This window comes from Brassica rapa, chromosome A09, assembly GCF_000309985.2.
Source record: "Brassica rapa cultivar Chiifu-401-42 chromosome A09, CAAS_Brap_v3.01, whole genome shotgun sequence".
Taxonomy (NCBI): domain Eukaryota; kingdom Viridiplantae; phylum Streptophyta; class Magnoliopsida; order Brassicales; family Brassicaceae; genus Brassica; species Brassica rapa.
Window position 1 is genome coordinate 33,712,884 of NC_024803.2, and position 23,922 is coordinate 33,736,805.

At 36.5% G+C, this 23,922-nt stretch overlaps 1 protein-coding gene across 1 annotated transcript; it reads right to left on the reverse strand.

The window, feature by feature from the left end:
* Positions 1–21,852: 21,852 nt before the first annotated feature.
* Positions 21,853–23,147, reverse strand: LOC103841181. Its single transcript, XM_009117700.3, has one exon. The coding sequence runs from the start codon at positions 22,762–22,764 to the stop codon at positions 22,135–22,137; it is 630 nt and encodes a 209-aa protein (XP_009115948.1). The 5' UTR covers positions 22,765–23,147; the 3' UTR covers positions 21,853–22,134.
* Between the last annotated feature and the right edge of the window lie 775 nt (positions 23,148–23,922).

Here is a 23,922-nt window from a genome sequence, read left to right on the forward strand (position 1 = left end):
GGGCAGGAACTATTTAAAGTAAAAATTGGGACTGTAAAATGTACCAGAAAATCTCACCCTAAAGCAAATTTAGAGATCATGTGAGATACCAAATCAGAATACATAAATTACAGTTCCTCCAAGGCACATGAGGCAAAGCGTGTTACCCTGAAATCATATACCTTGTTGTCTACCACTATCGTCAATTTAGAACTTCAGAACTTCATGCAATAGCTTTTTGTAACATTTTAAAGGTCATATTTGACCTTAAAAGGATTACTGGAATCTTTCATCGCAACAACCATTTTCCTGCACTCAAAACAACGATGAAACTAAAGTGTATTCACACAAAACACGTACAGCTACGTCATTGTACATCAGAATCGTACAATTTGGCCAGAGAAACTCGGAGAAGCAAACGTAGCACCAGGTTTTGGGGCCATCGGCTAGCCATTGACTGATGGCAAGTTTCTTCAGTATCTGAAATAAACCTAAAAAGTAAAAGGATTAGTTGGTAAATAATAAAAATGATTGATTTAAGAAGACTATATGAAAAATGATAAATGAATAGAGGGTTGATGGCATATGTTGTAATTTTTATAGTAAATAAAGGGTTGTTTAATATGTAGTGTGAGAAGGCTTGTGGTATTGATACATAAGCAATGACAAAACTTGTTATTTTTTTTGGATCAAAACTAAGATTGTTTTGTTAAAATGTTTCTCTATTAATAAGAAAAGGTTAAAAAGCACACCTATGTTATGGAATAAAGCGATCAATTTAGTTCTCACTAAATTTTAGAATTTTACTTTTTCTTTTACAACTAATTTTATATTGTGTTCGAGGCTACGGTCGTCTCTAGCCATATGTATAGTAGCATATTGTCACGGTCCATTTTGGAAGTCCAAAACGTCCATGAAGACAACCATGTATCAGGCCGGGCCGAAACAATCCAAGCCCGCTATACTTAAGTTTCTTAGGTGTGAAGTACCTTTGTAAAATATCTAAGTATTTTATATTGTAAGAAATGTGTGGAAATATGTAGAACAATTAAGGATAAGGTACTTAGGGCTGAAGTTACTTCACGTTGAAGTGATTCTGTAAAATAGGGGCTAAGTTCCTCATTTGCAAATCATTATGAACTTAATAAGAAATCAGTTCATAAAGCTCTAACATCTCTTTAAAACGCCATACTTTCTTTCTCTAAGTGCTGATCATTATCGAAGAGGCTGACTTAGCGTTTCTTGAGGAAGAAAACTGCTAAGGCCGCATGTCCTCATTCGAGTGAAGAAAACGGTCCATCACAATATGCTACGATTATGAATTACCTCTCTTTTGACAAATCAAGTCACATGAGCCTGTGAAGTTACTGAATAAATAGGAAAATGGATTTGTCAACATTTGCAGTTTTATCACAAATGAAAGGATGGAAAAGTAAAAAACATAATATTTCTTTTCAGCACAAGGCCATAACATAGTGAAATTGGGCATTTAGCTTTTTCGGCCCGTAAATTTGCAACAGTGCAAAATGATATAATCGACCAGACCGTAATGGTTGGTCAATGAAGACGGATGTTGACGGATATTTTCAGATGCAACCCATCAACAAAAATGTAAGCGTATTTAGTGAGTTAAATTTCTTATTAACTAGAGGAAATATGTATATATATTCAAATTTTGTGATCTGATCATTTTTTTCTTTATTTCCAATCAGTCAGTTACCACAAGATCATGTGAATTTTGGAAAATTTGAGTTTTCGATTGATGTATGTTGATATCTCATGATTTTAATGAAATTTAGATTCATATTTAAGTTTAATATGATCATTTTAGATTGCATTTAGGTCTTTATGTTGCATTTGCATACTCATTTGCATATCATAGGGGTTGGATTGCACAAATGGAAGTTTGGAGCCAAAATGTGAGGTTGTTCTAATGTATTCAAGACTTTGTGGCTGATTTGGAAACCATCAAAAGTCGAGGGACCAATGCTGCAAATTCAGAATACTCGCTTGGGTTAAATCGCACAATAAAAAGTCCAGGGGTTGATTTGAGAGGCATCTCTGCAAATTATGAAGTATTGGGGCTGAATTGTAAACAAGAAAAACTCCAGGGACCAAGGTCGCAAATTGATAGAACATCTCCATTGTTGTTTCTCTTCTCCGTGACGATGGCTGCGACGGCGAGAAGCGACGACTCCGGAGCTTCAGGACATGCTTTCACGGCTCGAGCTGAGGTCACTACGGAGGATCTGAGCTAGCCTGAACATGATGATCCGTGGCGGAGTTCGTGGTGGCAAGCGGAGGTTTCAAGGACGACAGCCAGTGGATCACCATTGGAGCTCGTGGTCAAGCTTTCACGGAGGAGACTGAAGCGACGACTCCCGATGGCGATTCCGGAGCTTCCACGGCGGAGATTCTGAGCACGGCCACGGGAGATAGAGAGGCCGTGAGCCAGTGACGACGAAGGAGACGACGGCTGAAGCTTGAGACGAGGAAGGCAAGAATCGAGCATGAACCACAACGGCTTGACAGTACGGGTCGATGAAATCACTGTATCTCAGACGCACCTTGGAGCGGACCTGCAACGCGGGAAGAAGAAGCCGCGCGCACTTGGACAAACTCGATGTCAGTATCAGAGCGGCTTAGTGAAACGGGTTGCGTTACCCGCTCGGAGAAGACAAAGAAGCGATTTCAAGATGTGTTGACCGGTTTAATCCGGTTTGACCCGGTTTAATTCAACTGAACCAGGACGAGTTTAGACTTCTTATAAATAGTTTTAGCCTCTAAAAACCCTAATTTATCTCATTTTCTCTCAAGACTTTGTCTAAACTTGTAAAAGCTTGAATCTTTCTATAATTTAAGGAAGTACTTCATCTTATAATTGTGTTTCTCTTGCTCATTAACATGATTAGCCTTGATCCTTACATGGGTTTAAGGTTTCTCATGGAGATTATTGAGTAGACACATTTTGGATTCATGGGTTAAGGTAGATTAGGGTGATTAAGCTAGATCTAAAGTGTTTTAGTATAGATCCATCTTGTTCCTTGCTAGTAGAGTGCTTTTAATGCAACTCTAGAGTTGGCCTCTCTAAAGTTGAGCTCTAGGCATTTCATACCCGGAAGGTGTTTGATGAAATGCCTGAACCAACTCTCCTAAGCTTTTAACATCCTTTACCAAAGGGATTTGTTGTTAAAGGTGTTAAGATGGCTAGTAGACTTGAGATTAATGATTACTTAGATAACATTCAACTAAAGGGATTTGATGCTTGAGTTATCTAGGTAAATGAGCATTCATCTAGGGATAGAGTTTGTTTAGGATTGTGTCTAGGCCTAAGGTAGATAGATTGGTTGAAAGTTGACACCTTTAGATTGAAACTTGATCACCTTATATCAATTATCCTTACCCATGAATCCATCCTTAGCATTTGAAAGTTCTTGCACTTATTTCTTGATTGGATTTGAGATCACCTTGTTTATATTTCTAGGATCTTAGCTTGTTACAAATCATCCATCTTCTTGTTTGCTTAGATTAAGAAAGCTTGTGTATTCTTGGTGTTATAGATCACTAGTTCCTTGTGGATTCGATCCTAAAATGCTACAATGACATACCATTCGATTGTGGTATTGTTGGCACATTAGGTTAATTGGTGTGTGCTTAAACGCGTAATCAAGAGAGATTAAGTTCATTAAGCCCTAGTTCATTTGGAGTTGGTTTCAAGAACAATGCCAATCATCAAGCAAACAACATGTTTCAAGAAGAGTTTTCAAGGCTCGAAGCTTACAAGCTTTTTCAAGAGATGCTTAAGCTACTTGATATGTTTAGCTAGGATGTCAAATTGAGTTCTAGACATGTGTTCTTTACAAGGTTTCTCTCAATGCATGAATGCAATCTAAATGCTTCTAGACTCAATCCTAAAGATGCAAATGGATCAAGTGAAACTACATGAAGATTTTCAAAAAAAAAAAAAAAAAAAAAAATCTTAGTTGGCTAAAATAAGAAATGAGAATGTGTTCATTGGGTGAGAGGTGAAAGTGAGTGTATCTTTGGGTTTTGGGATGATGAAAAGAAGAAGGGTAGAGCTTGAAATCATTTAGGAAAGGGGTAGAATGATGAGAACAAGTCATTGTATGCATGAATTGCTCCTTTTCTTAGATAAATTTTGCATAATGTTCTTGCTCCTATTCTTGAGTGTGAGTCACCATAAAAGATGCATTTGAAAACCCTTGCTTCACATTAGATCATTTTTACTCACCAAGCCAAATGATTGAGATCATGTGCCCATTTGCAAGAACTCACCTTATATGCTTGCTTTAATAAATGTGAGGGTTGGCTAAGGAACTTGTTGATTGATGAGCAAATGACTTGTGTTGAGGCATAAGAGTCTTGATAGGCCTTGAGAAGCTAGAGTGTAATAAGAGAGTTGCTCATGCTATTTGCTATTTTTCTCTTAGGATGTTAGGTTGAAGGCTAGAAAGTGACTCTTTTGGTTATGTATTTTATTTTCAATTCTCTCCTCTTTGATTGATCTTGAATGTTTACTTGAGGACAAGTAAAAGACTAGTGTGGGGGAGTTGATATCTCATGATTTTAATGAAATTTAGATTCATATTTAAGTTTAATATGATCATTTTAGATTGCATTTAGGTCTTTATGTTGCATTTGCATACTCATTTGCATATCATAGGGGTTGGATTGCACAAATGGAAGTTTGGAGCCAAAATGTGAGGTTGTTCTAATGTATTCAAGACTTTGTGGCTGATTTGGAAACCATCAAAAGTCGAGGGACCAATGCTGCAAATTCAGAATACTCGCTTGGGTTAAATCGCACAATAAAAAGTCCAGGGGTTGATTTGAGAGGCATCTCTGCAAATTATGAAGTATTGGGGCTGAATTGTAAACAAGAAAAACTCCAGGGACCAAGGTCGCAAATTGATAGAACATCTCCATTGTTGTTTCTCTTCTCCGTGACGATGGCTGCGACGGCGAGAAGCGACGACTCCGGAGCTTCAGGACATGCTTTCACGGCTCGAGCTGAGGTCACTACGGAGGATCTGAGCTAGCCTGAACATGATGATCCGTGGCGGAGTTCGTGGTGGCAAGCGGAGGTTTCAAGGACGACAGCCAGTGGATCACCATTGGAGCTCGTGGTCAAGCTTTCACGGAGGAGACTGAAGCGACGACTCCCGATGGCGATTCCGGAGCTTCCACGGCGGAGATTCTGAGCACGGCCACGGGAGATAGAGAGGCCGTGAGCCAGTGACGACGAAGGAGACGACGGCTGAAGCTTGAGACGAGGAAGGCAAGAATCGAGCATGAACCACAACGGCTTGACAGTACGGGTCGATGAAATCACTGTATCTCAGACGCACCTTGGAGCGGACCTGCAACGCGGGAAGAAGAAGCCGCGCGCACTTGGACAAACTCGATGTCAGTATCAGAGCGGCTTAGTGAAACGGGTTGCGTTACCCGCTCGGAGAAGACAAAGAAGCGATTTCAAGATGTGTTGACCGGTTTAATCCGGTTTGACCCGGTTTAATTCAACTGAACCAGGACGAGTTTAGACTTCTTATAAATAGTTTTAGCCTCTAAAAACCCTAATTTATCTCATTTTCTCTCAAGACTTTGTCTAAACTTGTAAAAGCTTGAATCTTTCTATAATTTAAGGAAGTACTTCATCTTATAATTGTGTTTCTCTTGCTCATTAACATGATTAGCCTTGATCCTTACATGGGTTTAAGGTTTCTCATGGAGATTATTGAGTAGACACATTTTGGATTCATGGGTTAAGGTAGATTAGGGTGATTAAGCTAGATCTAAAGTGTTTTAGTATAGATCCATCTTGTTCCTTGCTAGTAGAGTGCTTTTAATGCAACTCTAGAGTTGGCCTCTCTAAAGTTGAGCTCTAGGCATTTCATACCCGGAAGGTGTTTGATGAAATGCCTGAACCAACTCTCCTAAGCTTTTAACATCCTTTACCAAAGGGATTTGTTGTTAAAGGTGTTAAGATGGCTAGTAGACTTGAGATTAATGATTACTTAGATAACATTCAACCAAAGGGATTTGATGCTTGAGTTATCTAGGTAAATGAGCATTCATCTAGGGATAGAGTTTGTTTAGGATTGTGTCTAGGCCTAAGGTAGATAGATTGGTTGAAAGTTGACACCTTTAGATTGAAACTTGATCACCTTATATCAATTATCCTTACCCATGAATCCATCCTTAGCATTTGAAAGTTCTTGCACTTATTTCTTGATTGGATTTGAGATCACCTTGTTTATATTTCTAGGATCTTAGCTTGTTACAAATCATCCATCTTCTTGTTTGCTTAGATTAAGAAAGCTTGTGTATTCTTGGTGTTATAGATCACTAGTTCCTTGTGGATTCGATCCTAAAATGCTACAATGACATACCATTCGATTGTGGTATTGTTGGCACATTAGGTTAATTGGTGTGTGCTTAAACGCGTAATCAAGAGAGATTAAGTTCATTAAGCCCTAGTTCATTTGGAGTTGGTTTCAAGAACAATGCCAATCATCAAGCAAACAACATGTTTCAAGAAGAGTTTTCAAGGCTCGAAGCTTACAAGCTTTTTCAAGAGATGCTTAAGCTACTTGATATGTTTAGCTAGGATGTCAAATTGAGTTCTAGACATGTGTTCTTTACAAGGTTTCTCTCAATGCATGAATGCAATCTAAATGCTTCTAGACTCAATCCTAAAGATGCAAATGGATCAAGTGAAACTACATGAAGATTTTCAAAAAAAAAAAAAAAAAAAAAAATCTTAGTTGGCTAAAATAAGAAATGAGAATGTGTTCATTGGGTGAGAGGTGAAAGTGAGTGTATCTTTGGGTTTTGGGATGATGAAAAGAAGAAGGGTAGAGCTTGAAATCATTTAGGAAAGGGGTAGAATGATGAGAACAAGTCATTGTATGCATGAATTGCTCCTTTTCTTAGATAAATTTTGCATAATGTTCTTGCTCCTATTCTTGAGTGTGAGTCACCATAAAAGATGCATTTGAAAACCCTTGCTTCACATTAGATCATTTTTACTCACCAAGCCAAATGATTGAGATCATGTGCCCATTTGCAAGAACTCACCTTATATGCTTGCTTTAATAAATGTGAGGGTTGGCTAAGGAACTTGTTGATTGATGAGCAAATGACTTGTGTTGAGGCATAAGAGTCTTGATAGGCCTTGAGAAGCTAGAGTGTAATAAGAGAGTTGCTCATGCTATTTGCTATTTTTCTCTTAGGATGTTAGGTTGAAGGCTAGAAAGTGACTCTTTTGGTTATGTATTTTATTTTCAATTCTCTCCTCTTTGATTGATCTTGAATGTTTACTTGAGGACAAGTAAAAGACTAGTGTGGGGGAGTTGATATCTCATGATTTTAATGAAATTTAGATTCATATTTAAGTTTAATATGATCATTTTAGATTGCATTTAGGTCTTTATGTTGCATTTGCATACTCATTTGCATATCATAGGGGTTGGATTGCACAAATGGAAGTTTGGAGCCAAAATGTGAGGTTGTTCTAATGTATTCAAGACTTTGTGGCTGATTTGGAAACCATCAAAAGTCGAGGGACCAATGCTGCAAATTCAGAATACTCGCTTGGGTTAAATCGCACAATAAAAAGTCCAGGGGTTGATTTGAGAGGCATCTCTGCAAATTATGAAGTATTGGGGCTGAATTGTAAACAAGAAAAACTCCAGGGACCAAGGTCGCAAATTGATAGAACATCTCCATTGTTGTTTCTCTTCTCCGTGACGATGGCTGCGACGGCGAGAAGCGACGACTCCGGAGCTTCAGGACATGCTTTCACGGCTCGAGCTGAGGTCACTACGGAGGATCTGAGCTAGCCTGAACATGATGATCCGTGGCGGAGTTCGTGGTGGCAAGCGGAGGTTTCAAGGACGACAGCCAGTGGATCACCATTGGAGCTCGTGGTCAAGCTTTCACGGAGGAGACTGAAGCGACGACTCCCGATGGCGATTCCGGAGCTTCCACGGCGGAGATTCTGAGCACGGCCACGGGAGATAGAGAGGCCGTGAGCCAGTGACGACGAAGGAGACGACGGCTGAAGCTTGAGACGAGGAAGGCAAGAATCGAGCATGAACCACAACGGCTTGACAGTACGGGTCGATGAAATCACTGTATCTCAGACGCACCTTGGAGCGGACCTGCAACGCGGGAAGAAGAAGCCGCGCGCACTTGGACAAACTCGATGTCAGTATCAGAGCGGCTTAGTGAAACGGGTTGCGTTACCCGCTCGGAGAAGACAAAGAAGCGATTTCAAGATGTGTTGACCGGTTTAATCCGGTTTGACCCGGTTTAATTCAACTGAACCAGGACGAGTTTAGACTTCTTATAAATAGTTTTAGCCTCTAAAAACCCTAATTTATCTCATTTTCTCTCAAGACTTTGTCTAAACTTGTAAAAGCTTGAATCTTTCTATAATTTAAGGAAGTACTTCATCTTATAATTGTGTTTCTCTTGCTCATTAACATGATTAGCCTTGATCCTTACATGGGTTTAAGGTTTCTCATGGAGATTATTGAGTAGACACATTTTGGATTCATGGGTTAAGGTAGATTAGGGTGATTAAGCTAGATCTAAAGTGTTTTAGTATAGATCCATCTTGTTCCTTGCTAGTAGAGTGCTTTTAATGCAACTCTAGAGTTGGCCTCTCTAAAGTTGAGCTCTAGGCATTTCATACCCGGAAGGTGTTTGATGAAATGCCTGAACCAACTCTCCTAAGCTTTTAACATCCTTTACCAAAGGGATTTGTTGTTAAAGGTGTTAAGATGGCTAGTAGACTTGAGATTAATGATTACTTAGATAACATTCAACCAAAGGGATTTGATGCTTGAGTTATCTAGGTAAATGAGCATTCATCTAGGGATAGAGTTTGTTTAGGATTGTGTCTAGGCCTAAGGTAGATAGATTGGTTGAAAGTTGACACCTTTAGATTGAAACTTGATCACCTTATATCAATTATCCTTACCCATGAATCCATCCTTAGCATTTGAAAGTTCTTGCACTTATTTCTTGATTGGATTTGAGATCACCTTGTTTATATTTCTAGGATCTTAGCTTGTTACAAATCATCCATCTTCTTGTTTGCTTAGATTAAGAAAGCTTGTGTATTCTTGGTGTTATAGGTCACTAGTTCCTTGTGGATTCGATCCTAAAATGCTACAATGACATACCATTCGATTGTGGTATTGTTGGCACATTAGGTTAATTGGTGTGTGCTTAAACGCGTAATCATATGTGTGGATCCTAAAACTCACAGTAAATATTTGATAGTGAGTGTTAGTAAAGATTAAAATATAAAATAATGTGGACAACGATATCCTCATAATACAAACGACGTAAACAGATTATAGTTAATAAAAATGGACTTTATTAATGATGATTGATGGGAACACAGTGAAAGTTGAAAATGAATGAAATGACAATGACTAAGATCTAAGACAAAAGTATAGAGAATGTGAGATCGAGGTTGAGGTCGAGCATGTAGTATGTCTGTGGTTAGAATGCAAGTCTCCTCTCTTGACCTCCTCCTCCTCCTTTATAGTCCTCTCCTTCGAGATTGTCTCAACTCCCTCCACGAATCTCGGCTCCATTGTTTTTGACCAAGTCGAACTTGTCATTCTATCTCGGTCATAAGCCTGCTCTGGCCTAGCCAATTATTGGGCCCAACAGTATGGATTGGTATTTTAAGGTGCTTTATAGGCTTTATGGCCTGCCATTTTATATTTTCTTCATGTTTACCAAGACAAGTCATTGCCGGTTCACCAACAAGAGCAACATATGCAAAATTGTCAATCCTTGCAACAAGTTTTCCATGTTTTGGATAACATATATGTCTTTAGTACTTAAGTATATGTGGATAATATTGGTTGTACTTATCCAAAAGTAGTTCCACTTGTTATGCCACATATCCTCGGTTATCAACACATGCAAATTGCACATATGACCTTCAACCATGGAAATGAAAGCATTTCTAGTATCCTTATAAGCCTTATAGCTCAGAATGTTTATTCTAAAGACGACGTAGAGCCAAATGCTCTCTACCAAGTCAACGGCTAGGAGTTGATCCTTTGGTCTTATAATAGACAAAAAGCTATTAGTTTCATCAATAACTACAGGTTCATTTTCTTCCACTATTGATAATGATGCACTTATAGCGTTAACAATCATTAAACATTAATTAACTAAAACAAAACTAAGAAATAAAAAAAATCAATAGATTTTCTTGATATGTTCTTGATTAATATAACATATGTTAACTCTTATAAATATTGATATGTCATCAAAAATAGAATATAAACACCTCTCTTATATATCTTCAGAACATTGACATTAAAAAGACTCGTCAAAATATAATGATACATGTCAAATCAAACTCATATTGTTGCAAAGATTGCATTGTAACATTGAAAAAGTGAATTTTGACTGATAATTGCATCACATGGAACAAGGAGAGAGTAACCGAAATGTTGATTCAGTTGATCTCATTTCTTTCTAACATAACAATTTTAAAAGTTTCTCATTCTTGGATTCAATGATGATGAAACTTCTCAATTTCATTATTCTTCTTTTTCTGTGATTGTAAGCCTCTTAAATACCAAAACCAGAATTTTGATATTCTTTTGTTTTTTGTTTCATAGTATATAGCCAGCATATGTATTGTACAGCCATAGTGCAATCTTGATTTATGTTTTGTTATTATGTTCTTATGATTGTACATTCTCTTGAAAGCTAAACTAGAATTTTGGTTTTTTTTTTTAATTTTTGAGTTCTCTATATAATTTACACCGCAATACTAATTTTTCAATGACATGAGAATCATAATTCTCTTTTATGATTGTACAATCTCTTGAAAGCTAAAATAGAATTATATGTATACTTTTGGGTTTTTTTTTTTGAGTTCTCTAATCAGATGTGTGCTTGTTATAACATGAGCATCATAATCCTCTAATTAAAATAATTTGTGAATTACGTAGTAAACCATCGATAAAATTGGTAAATTATCTCTTTTTGCTTACAATTATTAACTCAAATAATCACATATTAACATTTTAATAAAAGACATAAGTTTGGGGTATGGAAACCTTCAAATAATCACATATTAACATGTAATTATTCTACTGATAAAATCATTTGAAAGATTGTTAGTTGTTGTTGTGTTCGAATCGAACCTGCAAAACCTTCAAGTTATTTGAGATACTTTTCACAGTCTAATATATTTGTTATTCTCTTATTTTGCTAACTGATATATTATACCAATAGAAAGTGATAGACCGCAGTCCACGGATCAGTACATGGAGCCGAACCAGCATGAAGATCAGGACGTTCTGAAGTTTTCAACCGAGGTTCATGATTTTCACCATACTGACCAGACTGACCGGACTGTCCCAAATGCATCCGGATGGGAGCTTTGGCTGGAACCATGGTCAGATGATCGATTTCACTGTACTAGACTTTGTCTTCACCGTCCTGTTTTCCATTTGATGAAGAACAGTCGAGACGGAATCGCATTCGGACGCACCAATCCTGAGATAGGTCATCGCTACTCAATTCTGGACTGTACCGTACGTACTGCCCGCACGACCGGATTGGAACTTCTTCAAAACTCACGACCAGACGATCGAATCCCTCGTACTGAATCTCGGCTTTCCCGACCTGTTTTGCATTCTAAGAAGAATGGTCGTGGCAGATTTCAATTTGATCGAATGGATTTCAAGTTAGGCCGTGCAACTTCATTTCCGGCTAGTTTGGACTGTCCTGATCGCGTACTGGCCCTGTCCGCGGGACATGCTGAAGGTTCATTGAATCTGGACAATGGAATTTGAAGGGTTCACTTGCAGTCAATGTTAATTTTCGTGCTTGACCAGATCTGGTCAATTTTATCATTTTCTATGTTTAGATTTCCCACATTTTTCTTTAAGTCTTTTGACTAGAACTACTATATAATGTAACCATCAGATCTGAATAAGATAATTTTGTTTTGCTTTCATTCTTTTGAGTTTTTACTCTCTTTGTTCTTTGTTAGAACATTTCTTAGTTTCTTGGTGAGGTTATCTCCAAGTTTCGATCCTTCTTTTGTTGGACCGGTGCGTCACATCCGGCAACGATCGAAGTCTGGTAGTATCATTGGGTCATCCGCAACCCTTTGTGTCACCGTTCATACCATCAGTTCTCTTTCCTTACGGATTGAGTTCATATCTTTCCAATCCGGTTGAGTGTTCGTTCCTTAGGGTTCTTCAAGTGGTATCTTAGGAGAAATCCAGCCTTTGAGGTGGTTAAAACGGATTTCAAAAAAATCAAAAATCTCTTATCTATCTATCTTGAGAAAATTCCCTTGTTAGCTTGGATTTGCCCATTGGGATTCTTTGATTTGTTCTTTCAGAACATTGAGTAGAAACTTGTGTGTGATCACCTAAATCTGAGAGAAACACTTGTGTGGGTGAGGATCAAACACTTGAGAGTGTGAGGTTTTTATCTACTAACTTTTGTGTTGAGATTTTTCAGGTTTATGATGTTTGGTCTCCAAAGGAAAAGTAACAAGGAGAAGCACCCACGACTTTCTGTCTCTCAAACCTCCTTTAAATATGCTTTGAATACTTTTGATGAGTTTGTTGATGTGCAGGAAAAACTAATTTGGTGGAGCAAAGAGCATGTCAATACCTCCAAAGATGTGGCTGATCCAAAAAGGCAACATTTTCAGTTTGATGTCCAACAATTTTGTGATAACTTTGTGAAGGGTGTGGACAAAGCCCTCAAGGACGTCAGCAAGAGCCAAAAGAAGAGCACATCCACACGTGCCCAAGTAGCTGAGCCATCCTTTTCCATCAGTAAGAAAACCCAAGGTGAATCTGAAAACTGTTTTGAAGAATTTAAAGATTTTTCAGATTCTTCACCTATATTTGATGAAACTGATGAAGAACCAATTGAAAGTTTGATGTCTTGTGAAGAAAGTTGTGACCTTCCTTATCTTGAATCTGAGTTTATAAATGATAATGAACAGGCTAATGTAGAACTAACTGTTTTACAACTGGAGCATCCGAGTAGCCTTGTTTTGTCTCAACAGGTTTTTGAGGAAGAGCCACTGGATATTCCACATCAGTGCCCATGTCTTGACATTTGGACATCTTTGGATGAAGTCCCAGAACCTATCTTTGATGAGGAGGACGAACCTGATCCAGTCTTTGATGAAGAAGCAACAAGCATCATATCCACCTTTATGGAGAGCCATCTTTGCTTTGATTCCGGCACAACTACTGCTCCTTCATCTCCTGCCCCTTTGCTTCATGATCTTCAAGAGCACTGTGAGGAACCTTCTTCTCTTAATTCTCTGTCTGACATGGTTGTGAAAGTCAGTACTGATGATGTAATTCGTTTTGGTCTTGACAAGATGAAAGATTTTTGTGTTTCAAAATCTGTTTTTGATAACATGATTAATTCCTTAAAAATCTTTGAACCTGATAAATGTCTTGATAAATCACGTTTTCAAAATGTCAATGGCATTACTTCTGGAATTATTTTGAGCTCTGATCAGTTCTTGGAACATAACAAAGGTTTTCATCTTCTTGGAAGACCATTTGATCTTGATTTGCAACAAACTGATTTTTGTGCTGAAAAATCTCTTGATTCGTTAGTTTGCAAAGGAAATAGCTTTGATCTGAGTTCTTCTAGACATGTACTGATCACTGATGAATTGTTTGCATCCTCTTATGCCTTGGACGAAATTTTGATTCAGAAGTTGCTGGAACAGAAATCACTTGAAACTGAAAATGATTTTCGTGATCTTGAATTTTGTGGTTCTGTTTTGCAGCCTGATCTCTTGAGTTTTGAAACTGATAATACTTGGCATTTTCTGAGATCATTTCGTGATAATGGTGTTGTCTTGAGTTCTGATGATATTTTGGTTTACAACACATTCTTTGAGAAATGCCTTGAACTTTTGATAAATGATTCTCAAACTGAACTTAAGCTTGTGTGTTCAGATGTTGGGAAGGATATACCCATTTTGAAAATGAATACTGTTGTTGCATATCTTGATAAAATTCTTGTCTGTAATATTTACTTTGATGAGCACCTTGAAAGGCTGAAAAATGTGCAATTTGTTCTTGGAAAAGATATCTTGATTTGTGATATGAACAAATATTTATCTTGCACATTTGATCCTGGTCTTTTAGTGTTTGAGTTGAGTATCCAGGAAAGACAGGTTCAGCCTCTGAATGAAAGCATTGGCCGTGCCCAACAACCTCAGATTTGGAGAAGCTTTGTTGTTCAAACCGGCTACCTTGGTGCCAGCGACAGAGGTTCAGTCCAAGAAGGATATCTCAACAGCCCGAAGGTCTTTTGTCTTGAATCCAATTTTACAAGAAAGCCAACTCATCAAGGATTCACTGAGGCTTAGAATCGCATGAAAAGCTTCACGGATGAAGAAGTTATGAATTTTCCAAACCGGAGGTTCTTCAGTCCATCTATCTGCGAGTACCAGATTTCTAAAGAAGATTCATGCTCCAGAAAGAATCGGCCTGAGCCAAAACCGATCCTCCATGAACCAAAGGTGTTTCCTCAGTCATTCTCATGTCTAAACCAAAAGCACTGTAAGGATCATGAGTTGATTGCCTCTACTCTTCATGAAAATGTTTTGAAACCGAGAATTTCAAAAAGAAAATGTATTCTTACTTGGTTGAAAAACGTTTGCTCAAACCTTTTCATGAATTGATTTCATTGAGCTGTGCTTTGAAAGAGATTTGGTGTAGGAAAAAGCATGAACTAAAATTTCTTAGGCCAAAGCATTCTTTTGATTTCGTTCATGATGATAATTTTTCAAACTTGGCATTGTCTCTTTCTTTCCATAACAGTTTCTCACCTTGGCTTGATTTTGAGATTGATAAATCAATTTTTGGCAACCAGCTTACTTGCTTAATGCTTGCCCACGTTCTTGATGATTATCCTAAGTGCTTTGATCATGTTTTTGGTGTCTTAAGGATAGAGAAATCCTTTGATTATTCCTTTACCAGATTTGATGTGGTTTCTCTAGTTGCTTTGAATAAACAGGATAAGCATGATCAGTTTCTAAGGAGAGCAAGCACCAATGGACGCCAAAGTACTTGGAATTCCTTGATAAAAATGACTTCAAAACTCCAAGGAAGTTTCTGTCCATATTTTTTATTCCCTGAATTTTCCATGAATTTTAATTCCTTTGTATCTGGTTCATCTCTTTTTGATATAGGTACTTTGGATTTGAGGACAAATCCTTTTGAAGAAGGAGGGAATGATAGACCGCGGTCCACGGATCAGTACATGGAGCCGAACCAGCATGAAGATCAGGACGTTCTGAAGTTTTCAACCGAGGTTCATGATTTTCACCATACTGGCCAGACTGACCGGACTGTCCCAAATGCATCGGGATGGGAGCTTTGGCTGGAACCATGGCCAGATGATCGATTTCACTGTACTAGACTTTGTCTTCACCGTCCTGTTTTCCATTTGATGAAGAACAGTCGAGACGGAATCGCATTCGGACGCACCAATCCTGAGATAGGTTATCGCTACTCAATTCTGGACTGTACCGTACGTACTGCCCGCACGACCGGATTGGAACTTCTTCAAAACTCACGACCAGACGATCGAATCCCTCGTACTGAATATCGGCTTTCCCGACCTGTTTTGCATTCTAAGAAGAATGGTCGTGGCAGATTTCAATTTGATCGAATGGATTTCAAGTTAGGCCGTGCAACTTCATTTCCGGCTAGTTTAGACTGTCCTGATCGCGTACTGGCCCTGTCCGCGGGACATGCTGAAGGTTCATTGAATCTGGACAATGGAATTTGAAGGGTTCACTTGCAGTTAATGTTAATTTTCGTGCTTGACCAGATCTGGTCAATTTTATCATTTTCTATGTTTAGATTTCCCACATTTTTCTTTAAGTCTTTTGACTAGAACTACTATATAATGTAACCATCAGATCTGAATAAGATAATTTAGTTTTGCTTTCATTCTTTTGAGTTTTTACTCTCTTTGTTCTTTGTTAGAACATTTCTTAGTTTCTTGGTGAGGTTATCTCCAAGTTTCGATCCTTCTTTTGTTGGACCGGTGCGTCACATCCGGCAACGATCGAAGTCTGGTAGTATCATTGGGTCATCCGCAACCCTTTGTGTCACCGTTCATACCATCAGTTCTCTTTCCTTACGGATCGAGTTCATATCTTTCCAATCCGGTTGAGTGTTCGTTCCTTAGGGTTCTTCAGAAAGAAGTTAAAATGTTTATATTGATATAAAAAGCTATAGTTGATATTGGTGCATGTAATCCATATGTTCAAATTAATACTCTAATAGAAAGTGTTGCTAATGGCACCAAGAACAACCACTGGAATCATAAACTTTATCTCAAAAATACAAGGGTAATCATGGCGATGATTGTCTGTGTTTCTAGCCATAATGGTTCTTAAACCACCATCAACTATCAACACGTTGCAAGTTAAGATAACTAGAGTCGGGGTCCGCGCTTCGCGCGGATAATATGTTTTATTAAAATAAATTTTTATATTTTTGTAGTTTTAAGTATCAGATATTGGAAGTTAAGTTTTATTCGTTGTAGAATTAACCATAGAGTTTTTGTTTGAATGCGATGCGGTGATCAGTTTCTGTTTTCTAAACAGTAGAAAATTTGAAAAATATATGGTTGTTTGCATTGAAGTGTAAATTTTAAAACAATTGGCTGGTGTCGGTTTCCGTCTTGTGGTTTGATCCCATGTGGAGGTATGTCATCAGGCTTAGGATAGTAGTTTATTCCTCTTTTGAAAGCGTTGTATGATATCTATGTCGTTGTCAAAGTAAAAGCGCGATCCTGATATGGTTGTGAGTGATAGTTTCCCTGAAAAGTGAAATATTTGTAAGCATTTAGTTAGACATAAACTTTATGTTTAGTTGATTACCTTCATGTAACCTTGGAATGATACTTGTGATGATTACAATTTGTTTTTTCCTAGTAGATATGCGATTTAACTCCTTGAAATTAGCCGTCTCGTTGTCCCATATAGTTAGACGGACCAATTTGGATCTACAAAAAATTATTGTATTATATTTTTATTGCTTAACGCAATCCAATGATGATTTTTGTATCTTTGTTGTGGTTATATAAATCACTTCCTTGGATGAGGCATATGCGGCCAACAACATCTGTGATAATAATTTGTTTTTAGCGACAAAAATAGAGAATTTATCTGTATGTGTGATAGGTATGGGTTTTTTTTTTACCTGGGAGGAAGTTGGTTGCACTTGCTAAGCTGATCAACTGGGGATAGCGTTGGGGCCGGAAAATGTATGAAGGAATCGGTGGAATGTTTTTTTGAATCAGTGTTATAATTGTTGTCTCATTGATATTGATTATGTATGGTTGAACGGTAAGTCTGTACCGTCGGTTATTGGGAAGAAGATTAAAATATCTAATGTGATAAATTTTCCCTTCCTCGAACCGTTAGGTACATTGTGTCAGACGTAGAAATAGGCACCCGCCCTTCCATTTTTTGTTCATGTTGAGTGGCTAAAAGCAATTATTTGAAATGTTGTTGGAATAATTAAAAGTAATTATTTTTTAGACAAACATAGATGTCAAAACAAATGAAAGTTGTTCCTAGGAAAGCATTTTTATTTGTGTGATTTTTGATGGGCCACATCCTAATGATCCTAGCGATAATTGGTTGCGGTCCGAGGTTGTCGCTCCACTTGTTGTGAACTTCGACTAAAATTACAAAAAGATAAATTGAAAACAAAAATAGAGAAAAATTGCAATTAAAAAATCAACTAAAAAAATTATTAAAAAAATTGTATTTTGAAAATATATAATCTAAGACTATTACTTAATTATTTTTTTTATTTTTAATGCTTTTTAAAATTTTTTAATTAAATTTATATATATAGGATATAAGTGTCATTTTACCTATTAAATGAAACATTTTGGTCATTCTATCAAAACTTTTCTTCTTTATCACAATTTTTTTTTTGGTTTGTTTTTAAGACATATTATATACAAATAAAATTTAATAATATCTGGAAATAAAATTTTGGTTGTATAGGGTTTTTCGAGTTTTTGGTGGTGCTGGAAAATAATTGGTCATTGTGACTTTAATCATTTTAAAATATAAAGTAAGTTTTAAAATATGCAATTAATATATGTTTTTTTGTATGGTTTAAAACTGATAAGATGTAAATAATGAAGAATATACTAAAACTAAATATATATATATAACCAAATTTATGATAAACATGGTCAAACAGTTCATAATTTGTATGTTAAATTAAAAAAACATCTTCTAGATAAAAGGAAAATCTACATTTGTATTTGTGCATTAAATGAAAAAGGGAAATAATATGAAAAGCTTCTTTGCAAACAATAGAGTGCATTAACAACTTGTATATTTTGTTTATTAGAGTTTTGGATAAATAATTAATATTTCAATAATAATAATGTCTTCATTCAAAAATGATAATATTTAAGTTGAAGATGAGATGAAGAGGAAGAGAATCACGATGAGATAGAGTCGGTGATTAGGGTTAGGTGAAGATGAGTGATCTTTAGTTTTTAGAGAATTATATGTTTTAGGGCTTTTAGCTATGTTACATGGAAATGGAAGCGGATACGTGGAAGCGGAAGCGTAAGGAAGCGCAGAAGCGAGATTTTTTAAAATATTAGGAAGCGGGTACGTGTTGGAAGCGTATATCCATATATAAATAAATTAATATATATGTATATTAATTTAAAAAAAATTAGGACTAAAAATTATATAATTTAAATTTGAAATAATGCATTTATTCATTTATAATAATTTTGAAATGATTTTATATTAAAACTGTAAAAATACACATAAATGAAGTTTACAAAAAAATATTATACTAATTATTTTTAATACTTCATAAATAATTGACACAATATATTTCAATATGTGCTATATCTTTAATAAAAAATCTCAATGCATAAAGATAATTATAGTTTTATTTTTAATATTTGTATATTTATAACTCAATATTCATTACTATTAATTTTTTTTATTTTATATAGATTAAAACTATGGTTTTATATTTTATTGATATACATTGCATTTTTTTAAAAAACGGAAGCGTGATTCCAAAACAGAATCGTAAGCTTCCAACAAGTTTTTAAAGAGAATATTTTAGAAACGTTTTGGAAGCGAGATTCCGCAAGCTTCCACAAGGTTCCGATTCCGGTTCCGAAGCGGGAAGCGGACGTCCGATGAAGCTTCCGTGCAACGTAGGCTTTTAGTATTAATGGGTTGAAGATTATGTTTTAGAGTGTTTAGTATATGAGTAATAATGGGTTAGGGCCTTTAGTATCTGAGTAATAATGGGCTTTTAAAATGAAATGCTGAGAATGATGTAAATGGGCTCCGAAATTTAGTAATAATGGGCCATGAAGGTCGGTCTTTCAAGTCCTGTCCGAGATGACATAGCAGATTGGTTGGTTCTCAATTTTTTTGCCCATGTGGCATTTCTAGAAAAACTCCAATTTAGCTGCTTTTATATAGTGGGATGTTTTAAATGGATTTCAGTTGTGTTCTCTTTGATGACTTTATTGATTCGGACTGTTGTGACGCCTAGATTCGATTATTCAAACTGGTATATTCTGATGTACTTAGGTTCCGAATGGCAAAAGCAGTTCAAGCAGGACAGATCAAGCGGATCATGCAGATCAAGCAGGACAAGTGCATATCAAGTGGATCATGCAGAAGAGATGCAGATCAAGCAGGACAAATTACTTTTAAAGTTATGAATAGGGGTGGGCAAAAAAACCGAACCGAACCGATCGAACCGAATCGACCGAACCGAAACCGATTCGAACCAAACCAAAGTCCATTTCAAATCATTCGGTTGAAGATTTTCCCAACCCAACGGTTCAGTTCGGTTTAAAACCAAACCGAACCGATAAACCGAAGTGTTTTTATAGTTATTTAAATTAAAAATATTAGTAATATCAAGATATTAAAATCCTAGTATTAAGCCCACGTAATTTCCTTTTGCACGAAGGAAATATTAATATAATTGGATTTCCATGACACTTCGTCTAACTTTTGTAATATTCGTAAGCCACATAATTTCCACGTTAAATTTTTTCAATAGTGTATACTTTTAAACCCTAAAATTAAAACCTAAACCAAATCTAATTAAAAAAAAAAGTTTTCCGCAACGCCTCTTTGTTTGATTGAATTCTTATAAAGTTATAAACTATATTTGTAACTTTTTTAAGGGTTTTTATTTTGGTTTTATATTGAATTTAATTTACATACTTAATTTTTTATTATGACCAACGCGATTATTTCATGACAACCATACATTTATGTATTAAAACATGATTTCTTGTACAATAAATAAACTAAGAAAAATCCGATTAAACCGAACCGAACTCAAATTCAAACTGAATCGAATACAAACCAAACCGAATATAAACCGAACCGAACATAACCGAACCGAAATCAATCCAAACCAAACTAACTATGGTTTACTTCAGCTGAAAAATTCTAGAACCGAACTAACCAAACCGAACCGAACTCGAACCGAACTGATAAAATAACCGAAGTGCCCACCCCTAGTTATGAATGGCAAAAAAAGTTAAAGATGCAGATCATATATTTAAACAATAAAAATTACACCAAAATATCAACATATAATACAAATAATACATAACAAAGATAAATGAATTTATTGAAAAATATTTAGATTTTCCCAGAACATATCTGCAATATTAAACTAGTGTTTTAAAAACCGGACCGGCTGATCGAACCGGTCCAACCGTGACTCAGTGAAAAAGCCGAGTATGGTTTGCACAAAAAGACAAAAAAAAAAAATCAAATATGCAGATGTCCTAGTTTTTACTTTTAGAAACAGAAAAACAGTGAATGAGGGTTTAAAAGCAGTTCTCATGCAACACATATGATATGTCCTTGTCTTGTCCCTCCCATTCATAACCTTACATCAATGTTTTGAAACCCGACCCGGATCCGCGGTTGAACCGGGAGACCAGGTGACCCAGAAAAAATCCGGTTTGGGTTTTATGAAAAACCCAATATTTTAAAACCCTCAAAACCCGCAAAAATCCAGTAAAACCCGAAACCCGATACCGGTTGAACGAATAAATAACTTTTACTTGTTTTTTTAGTTTTTAATTATGTTTTTATATTATAAATTTTCAATTAAGAAATTAGGTGATGATTAAAAAAAGTTAGGTTTTTCCTTTTCAGTTTTATATTTGGGATTTTTAGATTTTGATGAAGATTTTACAATGCCACCTGAAGAAAATGAAATGAACGATGATAGGAGAACCAAAATTAGTTTATTGAAAATGTGATTTTGTATTAATTTATTTTCGTTATTGAAAATTTATTACAATGATCTTTTACTTTTGGTTTATTTTGTATTTGAAGTTTAATTTATTATTCACATTAGACATTTAAATATTTAAAAAATTTTGTGTATTTTTTTAGATGTCATACCTCTTACCTTGTTAGAGAAAATTTTAAATAGTCTAAACTATTTTTTTGATATTTTGTATATCAAATGAAAATAAAAATATAAAAACTAAAGTAAAGTACTTTTTAAATGTTTTTAAACATAAAATATATACATATCCAAACTATTATTTTATGTTTTGAAAAACATTTACAAAATATTAAACTTTAGTTTCTATATTTTTATTTACATAGCTGATATATTATTATATTATAAAATTAATTCATTCATTAACCTGCGGTCGACCCTGTAACCTAGAAACCCGGTAAGTAGTCCGGTTCAGTGTCCGGGTCGGGTTTAAAAACATTGCTTACACGGTAATCAAGATTAGCATGGCAATGCCTTGTATTGACTTTTGGTGCAACCCATTGTCTAATGTCAACCAGCATTTTCTCTGGATATTATAACAAAAAGAAAACCAGAAACATAACCAAAGCCTAATTCATCATCAATAATGTTACAAATTCACAATAGGGTCTCGGTTCGGTTAAGTTAAATTACGGTTTAAGACCCATACGAAACCTAACCGGATAAAAACGAAACTCGTCCCTGACACTTTGACCGGGTCAATTCCCGACTAATCAGAGATTTGGATTTCCCCATAATCTCAACTCTCCTCGCCTAGCTCAGTCGTGAGATCATCACGAACCGGAGAAGGCGACGGCGTGTAAAACGGCGGCGAAGCACACGGAGTAGAAAACGGCGTAGTTTCGTCGTGATTATATTCACTAGAGTCAACCTCGTCGTCGTGTTGATCCGTCACGACAGAACCCTCTTCCAGTTCGTCGTCTCTCACATGATCGTCGACTGATACGCTTCCACGTGGCTCCATATCTGCCGTCCTATGATCACTCTCGCTGGTAGAGTCTTCAGCTATGGTAAACAGAGTCTCCGAAGGACCGGAAAGTAAATCTTCTCCCGTGGTTGACCACTTTGACGCCATGTCATCAGCCGGCGGTGCAGCGGTGGGAAGAGGTGGAGCGGTGGCGGATCCTATCCGGAACTGTTTGTTTTCTACACAAAAGAGGAAGAAGTATAGAAGCTCCTTCGACGGCGGTGGTGTCGCCGTCGGGTCTCCACCGCGGGAGGAAAACACGTCGAGCTCTGATCCTCCGGAGATACTCCGACGGCGAAACCGCCGTTTCCACCATAAAACGTAGGCGAGCTGGGCCGTGACTGCCGTTAGACACAACGCGAATACAGCTACGAGTGCGGTTGCGGTTTGGCTTAGACCCATTTTCGTGATCGCGACACAGAGCAAGAGAAGAACAAGAACTCGAGATTATGGGTTTGTGTATTAGAGATTGGAACAAAAACTCGAGAGGGTAGTTTTGTAAATTATTAATAATTATTTGTACAGTTGAAGTGTCACATCGGGAAAGAGTTGCCGGGTAGTTTCCGGTTAGAGAGATCTTTAATAGTCAAAAGCAATTGGAGTTCTAACTTTCTATAGTTTTGTTTTTGTTGATAATACACAGATAGTGACTTACAAAGCAGATGCTATGTAATTGCTCGTGAATTAGAAGAGGGAGCAATCAATTTCAAAGACCATGTGATTCGCTAACATCTAGAGCTTTGGGGTATTTGGTTATTAAAAAGCCCAAATAATTGTTAACTATTATCATGTTAACATCTAGGCCTGGGCAAAATAACCGAAACCGAACCGAAACCGAACCGAAGTATCCGAAACCGGAACCGGACCAATACCTTCAAATACCCGAACGGTTTCTATATTTTTATATCCGAAATAACCGAACCGAACCGGAACCGAACCGAGAACCGAACAGGTACCCGAATATATAAAAATATTAATTATATATACATATAACATAACAATATATATTTTTAATTTAAAATTCTATTAAAAATATCTGAAAATAGTTGAAGATTACTAAATTATTATAAAATATCCGAATTACCCGAAGTATCCGAAACTATCCGGATAGTTTTATCCGAAATATCCAAAGTAATCCGAAATATCCTAATTTATTTATCTAAATCATCCTAATTATTTGATATTTTACCCTAAATAATCGGTATTTTATCCAAATTATCCGAACTATCCGAATCTGAACCGGATCCAAATGAGAACCGGATTTTTTCCGGATATTTTCCGGTTCCTACATTTACTATCCGAACCGAACCGAACCCAAAACTATCCGAACCGAACCAAACCGAAAATAGGTCAAGTACTAAATGGATACTTTAGCCCCTATCCGAACTACCCGAAACCCAAAATATCCGAACCAAACCGAACCGATACCCGAAATGCCCAGGCCTATTAACATCATTGACATTGTTGTGGTTTGCGATTACATCAATTTTTGTTTCATGTACATAGGCAGGCTATATTCAGATGTTGTCGTCGGTAACAACTAGCAAACAGCTATCAGAT

What these genes read in the sequence shown, in the direction of transcription:
- LOC103841181 (XM_009117700.3), bottom strand. Translation starts at nt 22,764, where the DNA reads ATGGGTCTAAGCCAAACCGCAACCGCACTCGTAGCTGTATTCGCGTTG.